A 9,804-nucleotide genomic window follows, 5' to 3' on the forward strand; every position below is an offset into this window, starting at 1 on the left:
TGTTTAACTTACAACCATATGTAACATCTGACAGTAAGAGTATAACTATGAGGAGTTTTCAAAAAGAAACGAACCGAAGGCTTTAATGTACACACCGGTGATAGAATTCTAATATTGTTGCGTGCGTAACAAATAGGCGTTCGACCAGAGCGCGAAAGTTCACAATCCGTCGCTAGAGGGTTACATGTACAAGCCGTCAGTCGTATTGTGAGCAGTGCAACAGTGAAATGGATGCGTCAAACGAAGAGCAAAGAGGTATTGTTCGTTTTCTGACGGCAGAAGAAGTAGGGGGAACGGACATTCATCGAAGAATGTCACAAGTGTACGGGAAATACTGCATGTCCCTTGCAAGGGTCAAGGAGTGGTATAAGCACTTCAGGGAAGGACAGGTGTCGTTAGCCCTCTACATCGTTCAGCTGATTGATGCGCTCGTTACCCGGAACCGCAGAGTTACACTGAAAGCTGTAGCCGCCAAGGTCAACTTGAGCGTCGGAAACGTGCACACCATCATGACGGAAAGACTGACTTGCGCAAAATGTTCCCGCAGTGGTACTCCACAATCTGCAACCACAACAGGAACCATGTCGAATGGCCCACTGTCTTGAGCATCTACAGCACTATGCCAGGAAAGGGAATGAGTTCCTGGCAAGAATGATGGCTGGAGATGAGTCTTGGTGTCATTATTTCAAACCAGAATAGAAACAACAAAGTTTTCAGTGGAAATATCCAGGGTCAGAACCACCAAAAAGACCCAAGGCCATCCACACAAGTGCAGGAAAGGTTATGCTGACGCTCTTCTTTGATCAAGACGGTCCCCTTCTGATAGACTACCTGCAGCACGGAACAATAGTGAATACCCAGCGTTATGCGCAAACATTGATTAACCTTCGCCAAGTGACCAAATCGAAACGACCAGGCAAGCTCACCCTTGCTGTTATTTTGCTTCATGACAATGACTGACCTCATAGGCTAACATAGTCAGGGCTGTCGTGCAGAAATTCAAGTAGGAAGTTCTCGTTCACCCTCCATACGGTCCAGACTTCTCTTCCTACAATTACGTCAATTTTGGTCCTCTCAAAAAGGCTTTGAGGGGCAAACAATTTACCTCTTACTACGGTGTCCAGAAGTACGTTTGGAACTGGTTTGCAACGCAGCCCAGGCAATAGCTACAACGAGACAGTCTTTCACCGCCTTGTGTCGCAGTGGGACTAGTGCTTCAACAGCCAGGGTCAATACTTCTAACATACAGGTAAGAGTTTATGTTCCTCGGCCTCCGGCTCGTTTCTTTTTGAACGCTCCTTATAAAAACGTATATTTTATAAGTACTTTCCGTACAAAAGAAAGAACTGTATATAGGCCATAAGGATCTCATATATAGATGGACGTACACAATATATAGCTGACGTATGTAATATACGGAAGACTGGTAGATGCCAGACATCCTGCAACGGCATGATGTAATATCTAAGGACAGTGAGCATGTAGCATACGGATAACCTATGTTCCATAAGGATTTCAGTAGTAAACATAAGGATTCTGCGGTATACCGCTCTCTGGATAACGGATTTTTCTCAGTGTGTTTAGCCATCCATCCTCAGTGTTTGAGATTTGTTTTTCAAAAGTAAATTCAAAGATGTCCATACAAATTCAAATAATTCAAACAATTCGATTTCCAAAACAATATAATCAGACATTTTTCACGGATTCAACTAACCACTGAAAATATTCAAGGAAATTAAAAAATAAAAGAATTTATTAAATTTTCTCCCTTTTCTTCTAAATTTTAGTGTGGATGTTACCAGGTTCCGTTCCCACTGAAACAATATTTTCTGTGATGTTAATTTAGCATCGCAACTTGATTAATACCGTCTATTGAAGTTTGTAGCGGACAAGTTGTGTTCGTAGTTTCTTTCTTTTCTTCGAGTTCGTTCGTTTGTCGTCCAATTCTTATTTCATCGTATCCAGAAACTTCCATTGGGGTGTCCAAAGTTTAGGAGTCACTGATCCAGACCAGGTGGACTCCTCAATACGCCCCTATTACATGCAAAACAGAAATAAATTATTAAAAAAAAAAAAAAGAAATTACAAAGTTTCGGAGATTCTGGACTCGCTACATCACCCCTCTATGTGCACCCCTATATTCCATCAACAATATTTCCTTAATCGTTAGCTTTCGCTTATAGTTCGTTACGTTTATTAAGTTTCTTTCGGTCTATATGCGTAGCTGTTATACGTAGAAAAAAAAAATATAATTTTATTCCGTTTGAATTACTAGATACTTTAATGAGCTAATAAGCTCACACTTAGAAATATTAAAAAAAAAAACTGTAACCCTGAAAGCTTATTAATCACACAAAATCATAAATGATTAGGGTCTACCAATGCAATTATAACTCCAGTTATCCGTACTGCATTCATTTGGGAAGGAAACGTGGTGGCTCGGTGGTACCCTCCCCGCTGGCCTAGTGGCTAACACGTGGTCACAAGGTCCCGGATTCGAATCCCGGTGGGAGGGCCTTTGAGATTTTAAATGTCCTGGATGTTTCTGTGTTCGTGTCCCTGTCGTTCTAGGTGATTAGAAAGAAAAGTCAAGTAAACAAGTAAAGCAAGTAAAATTAAGTAATACGTAGTTCAAGTAAGTTACTGAGATACGTTCGGTAAGTCAGTTAATTTTTTTTTAAAAAAAAGTGGTAAAGCACTTACCTCTGATGCGTTGGGTCCTTGGTTCGATTCCCGGCCAAGTAAGTTTGTGGTGGACAACATCATGTTTGTAGGTTTTCTCGGAGATACTCCCGCATTCTCATTCTACCAATTCTTTCATCATCATTCACTTCTTTTATCATCGTTTTCCTTATCCTAACGGGCATAATCATGGGACGTTAAACTGAAAAAACTACGCTTCATACTTTTTCCATTCATTTAAACTGCCAAATATCCAGACCAGATCGATATCAGTAAATAACAAAACGCATTCTAAACAACTTATTGAAATTAGACTATGTATTCGTTTTGATTTTAAAAAATAATTAAATTCCTATTTAAACCCTCGCGCCCTTTTTGTGACACTAGTACTCGCGCGGGGGTCCAGTAGACCCCCAATATTGATATTAGTTTTATTACAATAAAAATATGTTTTTTTAAAAGTAATTAAGATAATGTAGCATATAACTCAGACATGTTTTAAAAGCATTTGCTGCAATTAGATTTTTTGAACTCGTTTTGAAACATTTTTTTATTATTTTTCATCAGGATTTCTGGTTAGCAACACAAAAGTTACCTAGTTGGGATCTGTGAACACCCCGCACGAGTACTTAAGGGTAAAATCAACGTTAAAGTTTATATTTAACTGAAATTTTCTGTATTTTTTAAGTGTTTCGTGTAAAAGTTATTTTTCGGCTCTTTCTTAATTAAATAAGAGCGACCTTTTTGTCTCACAATAGCCTCATTTAGTTTATTTTTTTCATTATCCAGATTATTAAATATGCGGAATTTGTTAAGAACTCACTACTATAGTGATTATAGCTTCACTCTATACATTTTATATTTTTATTTTAAATTTCTATATTAGTGATACAGAAGATTAATATGTGAAAGATAATAACTAAAGTTAAAATTTTGATAGTTAAATAAAGTAAAAGGGTATTTTTAATACCGGTTCTTTTTAAGTTGAAACTGGATAATTTTATAATTTAAGTACTCTTTATACGAATTGTACATAATATTTTGCTCCGAAATGATTACTTGGGATGATCAGTGGTAGATTGTTCTTCAACGTCACTCGTCGCGTCGCCTCTACTATCCATTATCCAGTTAATGCCACTTCTTTTGATTCACCCATCCACCTTATTCTTCTTGTTCGCTCCCTCTAGTCACAAAGATGCACAATCAAGAAAATTTTCTTCATCTATTTCCTCTGCCCTCTTCCCACACTACACGTGGTACGTACGTACATTCTCATTCGTCATGGGGCGTTGATTTTTCTGTCTTTTGTGGTTTTTCCCTTCCTTTTCTGTATGTGTGGGGGAGGAAAGGGACTTAACCATAGTTTTCAACTTGATGTTCTACTCAGCAATTGGAAAGAATATAGAGGGTAAAAGAGATTAAAAAAAAAGTTGCAAGTTGCAGAGACAAGGGAGGGAGGAGTAAAGTGGAAAAAGTCTCAAGATGGAAAAGAATCTTAACAAACCGTGAGATTCCGTAAGATAGAGAAAAAAAAGAAAGAAACTCTAACGGAAAATGAAAAAAAAAATAGAGAAAGTACCGAAAGCGATTGATCGATCCCAGTGGCACTTGTGTCACTACATAGAGAATATGTCTTCTCTCTTTCTTTTCTATTTCTTTATCAGTAAAGTTCTTTTACGTTCCTTTTTAATCCGATGGGAACACACCTCCATTGGTCTTTCTCTTAAGGTATAAAAGATTTTTTTTTTCTTTTAAGTAAATCAAAATGGAAAAGTTAGCGCTCTAGTGTGAGTAGTAAGTAATGTGCGAAATCAGCATTTAGTCTATGTTTCTAGCTGTATGAGAGTGAGTAAGCAAAAACGTGTTCAAAGGTGTAACGGGAAACGAGTTAATATGGATCAAAAATGTATCGAAAACTACATATAACACTATTTATTTGAAAACCACGGGAGGGAAAGGTAGTCAGTCAAGAAATAGTCAAAAATGAGTTAATAGCAGAATTATATAGCCTGAGAGGTGTAGTTTGCATGGAATAAATCCCATAGTAAGAAGAAGGTAGTCACGAAAACATTTAATGCTAAAGATTTTGCCTGTAAGAAGAAGGTTAGTCACGAAAACATTTAATGCTAAAGATTTTGCCTGTAAGAAGAAGGTTAGTCACGAAAACATTTAATGCTAAAGATTTTGCCTGTAAGAAGAAGGTTAGTCACGAAAACATTTAATGCTAAAGATTTTGCCTGTAAGAAGAATGTTAGTCACGAAAACATTTAATGCTAAAGATTTTGCCTGTAAGAAGAAGATTAGTCACGAAAACATTTAATGCTAAAGATTTTGCCTGTAAGAAGAATGTTAGTCACGAAAACATTTAATGCTAAAGATTTTGCCTGTAAGAAGAAGGTTAGTCACGAAAACATTTAATGCTAAAGATTTTGCCTGTAAGAAGAAGGTTAGTCACGAAATTTAATGGTAAAGATTTTGCCTACGGGGGAAGAAGGAGGTAAGTCGGTGCAAAACAGGACAATAATTGTGTAAACTTATTTAAAAAAAAAAACTGACTTGCCTCGTTTTTCCACTGTAGTCTTCATTTGTTATCGTCAATATGTGGGATTAAAACTGATACTAATGTATGGAACCAAAATTATGTTCAAAGTACGATTAACAAAATATGGCAAACTGTGGGATATTCCCCATCATTTTTCTGTATTATTATTATTATTATTATTATAGATATATAAGATATATATATATATATATATATATATATATATATATATATATATATATATATATATATATATATATATATATAAGAAGATTGACCAATTCTTTTAATTTAGTTTAATTTATTTTTATCAGTATAAAAGCATGAATTTTAGAGCTTGACAAATATTATTTTTACTATTTATGACGACTATTTTGATACTAAAAAAATAAAAGGTATTAATTTGACAAGAAATTATTAATCCGATATTATTTTACTTTATTTTGTCATTATGTTTTATTGTTTTAGTATGTAGCTTACATTGTATGTAATATATGTTTAGCTTTCCTGATAAAGTGCTGTATTTTTGCCGTTAGGCTGTTCATGGCACAGAAATAAACATTATTATTATTATTATTATTATTATTATTATTATTATTATTATTATTATTATTATTATTATTATTATTATTATTATTATTATTATTATTGTGGCAAAATAGTAGAACAGCAGTAGAACGCTCGTATCTGGTGAGAGGAGTCCAAAGTTCGACTCCAGACCATGTAAGTTTGTAATAGACAACATCGTGTTTGTGGGTTTTCTAGAGGTTATCGTGTTTACTCTCACATTCTCTTCCCTTCGAACTCAGTCACTTTCATTAATTATCTGGCTTCTTTGGTCTAAAAAAATAGCGTGGGATACACAATTAAAAGATTTATTTTATTTATTATTATTATTTTCTAAATAAGTTAACAACAAGAAATCTGTATGAGAATGGCAAAACATGATATAGACATCTACAATTTTTACAGGATAGTAAATCTTAAAATATATCATTAAATTAAAGTACTTTCAGTTCGCCTGTAACAACGAAATATGCAAGTGTATTGTCCAATAGGAAATTCCCAATAAAATTATTATCAACTTTTGCCAACATTTAGATCTCTGTGTCATCAATTGCCGGGGCAAAAAGATAAGAAACCTACCAGAAAGTGACATATTACGTTTCAGAATCCTTGGATAGAAATAATATTTAAATTTGAAAATTAGCGCCTTCGTAAACGAGAAAAATTTGAAAATGAAATAAAATGAAATTTCTATTTTACCATGCCTTCCCCCCCCCCTTCTGAGCCTAACGGAGATGTAATGATGGTAAAACCAACACACATGGTATGTGTTCACCACTTGCCACGAGCTGGGTTCCAACCAGGAATCCTATGCAGCAGAGGCGAGTACACTGCCACTGAGCCATCGCAGTTTCAGGGAAAATTTTGAATGTCTGACAATTATACGTCATCAAGTGGGCACCAAAGTTTTGGTCTATAGAAAAAGGAATTAAAGATACTTTCTGGTTAACTTTAAGGCTCTTGTAAGGAACTATCTGGCTTACTACCTAAAATTTTTCATGTTCTGAATTCTCTGTAAATTATTTTCTAAAATTTGGTGAGGAACGTAATAGTTCACGGTTTCTGATTTACCTTTCTGTTTGTGCTGCATTCTTTCACTGATGCAGTTCTTTTTATTTATTGTAACAACAACACAACAGGCGTTGAAAGTTGCTGTGATGAAAAGTAAAACATGACGTCTGCGAGAACTACGTTTATGCGTTCCAGGAGCTATAATCTTCCAATTATTCGCCGTAAATTCAATCATATCTCACTGACAAAAGCTAATCTGAAACAGGGGAGATGTAAGGATCAAAAAAGAATAATCGAGATTTCAATATATTTATGTTTCATGGTCTCCATATACCCAAAGTGATTATGAACAAGTGAGTTCGTCCGTCCCATTCTAACATGTTCAGTCTCCTAGAAATAATATCGTTCTACAAATCCGCATTAAATTTTAAACTTAAGGTTCTCTAAGAGAATTTCTTTAATTTTCTTTCCACAACAAAATCAAGGGAAGTTTACTAAAGGGTGAGGATAACAGAAATACAATTTTCTCGAAATCAACTCTAATAATTTTCAACAAACTTTAAAAGTTCGTTACTGAATTTTCTATGACTTGCAAGTGAGTGTATGCGTGTCTGTTATTTGCAAATTTTTCAATTTTGAGTCATCCATTCGATAGAGCATAGAAGACTATCTAATTTTTCGAGTCACTCTTACCCTTCCCGAGATATTGGCCCAAAAAGCTCCGGTTCCGGGAGATTTTAGGAGCCATATCTCGGGAACCGTAAGTCATAAAGAGATCATATTGGTGTTGCACAATGCCTAAGATGATGAACCTATTGGTAGCAAATAGTAAAAGATGGCCACCGTTCCCCAGATATTTTCCAAAGAAGTTCAGATTTCGGAAGATTTAAGGAGCCACATCTCGGGAACCGTAAGTCATACAGAGATGACATTTTGCGAATTTTTCAACTCTCAGCCCTCCATTTTGAGCATGTGTCTTCGTAAAACAACATATCGTAGAACGTTTTAACAGAACCCTTAAACAAAACATGTGGAAAAAATTGAGTACTCCAAGAAATTATAAATAGATAGATATATTACTATGAATTGTTTAATGAGTATAATAATAAAGTACATAGAACAATTAGTATAAAAGTTAATAAGAAAAATTAATTATTTTTAAGTTCGTTCTGGGCAATGCTCTTGGAGCATTCTCAACTGGTTTTCTTTATGATATTTAAAAGAAGAAAAAACAATGTACATTCTCAAAACAATTAATAATTTAATACGGTTTATCTTCTTAAATTATCATAACGGCTATTTTCTCACGTCCATGCAATATTAATTGTCTATATTTTTTATATAAGAATATTGCATTAGCAACTCTATATTATAGTACAAGTTATTTTTCACGAAAGAATCTAGGAGTTGTGGTTTATTCATGGCGATGAGTAATTTCCCGACATTTTTTTTTTCAGAACTGAATCAGATGATTTTGTTTTTCATTCATAAATATCATTATCAGTCTAAACAAATCTGAGCAATCTGAATCTGAGCAAAGAGATACAAGGGTTCAAACATTTCTAGTCCCTGAATACAATTAACTGTATTCAAGAAGGAACAAAGATTCGCAACTCTTTGCCTAGAACGAAAAAGAGCAAAACAACAACTCTGATTTTCAATACAACTATACTGTTGTGTACTGCCAGAAATAAAACACAAAAGAATTTCACACTTAGGGAAAGGAATTTGCCGACTTACAAAACTGCATTGAAGATGCGTGTGAACAGTTACACAACACACTGGCATGCATTAGAAACTCTCGATTAGCACGTTGCGTAGATGTGGGAGGACAGCACTTTGAACTTCTTCTGTAGGTACATTTATTGCTAGCACGTACGACCTAGTAGTTTGTAGTGCTACTCTGATAAGAATACATTACAAATACAGTACGTCGTTGTGTATTCTGCTTGTTATTCCATTACATTACACGACTAGTTACACTTGTTTTTATTTCTACCCTCTCTCTCTGTAAGTTTTTATCTGGTATACTACTTTCCATTGCTCTATGAAATTATGCAATCATGCCCAGTGGTCTTAACTTTGACTCCCATTGTATATACATGAGCTTGCAATCGTGACATGGATAACAACTTCTTTCTGTATGGTTTCCACCTTTACTGCACTGTTTCATTACCCCTATCGTACAGACATTCGGTGAATCCCTCAATGATGTAGGGAGAATCTCTGGCGTAGTTACGTAACATGCAGATAACTTGTCAAGCCAATATGATTTTTATGTATTTATGAACCCCCTCCCTAGCTCATATCATTATTCCGCTGGCAGGTACGAAGTTCCTTTCTCCCCACATTCGGAGCTGTCTAGCTCCGCTCCTGTCCACTTCCGGACTATATGTCATATAAACTTTTTCTTATGTGGATGCCAGGAATCAGTGGTTTCGTTTTTTTACCATTATTTTGGAACATCCTATATATATATATATATATATATATATATATATATATATATATATATATATATATATATATATATATATATATATATATACAGGATGTTCCAAAATAATGGTAAAAAAACGAAACCACTGATATATATACATCAGTCTATAGTTATCGAGTCGGAGAAGATGGTCATGTTTAAGATTAAACTCTCATCCATAGATTACGAAGCAAAATATAATTTATAAAAATGTGCCAAAAAGATACTTCAAACAGGGCCCACAATACCCCATCATTTGTGCTGGCCAAGTACCAACGACGGATGCAGAAAAGGCAACTGCTTTCGCAACATATCTTGAGGGAGTCTTCACTCCACACAATACACCTTTGTTCACTTGTCCTACAGATACCCATATCTCACACGCTGGTTCTCTCGTGCAGCCATCATTTCAACCTGATTTCCACTACCATCTTGATCCCACAAATCAGCTCACTGCTCCAATAACATCAGATGATATTACAGCTGTTCTTAAATGCCGTCGCAACACAGCTTCGGGGGCAGA

General features: G+C 35.2%; 1 protein-coding gene across 1 annotated transcript; it reads left to right on the forward strand.

Moving 5' to 3' along the window:
* The first annotated feature begins 227 nt into the window (after nucleotides 1–227).
* LOC145661503 (protein GVQW3-like) lies at nucleotides 228–605 on the forward strand. The gene has a single exon (XM_081726820.1). The coding sequence runs from the start codon at nucleotides 228–230 to the stop codon at nucleotides 603–605; it is 378 nt and encodes a 125-aa protein (XP_081582946.1).
* Nucleotides 606–9,804: the final 9,199 nt, after the last annotated feature.

The sequence above is a fragment of the Thermobia domestica genome, chromosome 10 (assembly GCF_964235325.1).
Source record: "Thermobia domestica chromosome 10, izTheDome1.hap1.1, whole genome shotgun sequence".
NCBI lineage: Eukaryota > Metazoa > Arthropoda > Insecta > Zygentoma > Lepismatidae > Thermobia > Thermobia domestica.

Bases quoted from the DNA above. Each gene is read 5' to 3' on its own strand.
- LOC145661503 (XM_081726820.1), top strand. From the start codon at position 228: ATGGATGCGTCAAACGAAGAGCAAAGAGGTATTGTTCGTTTTCTGACG.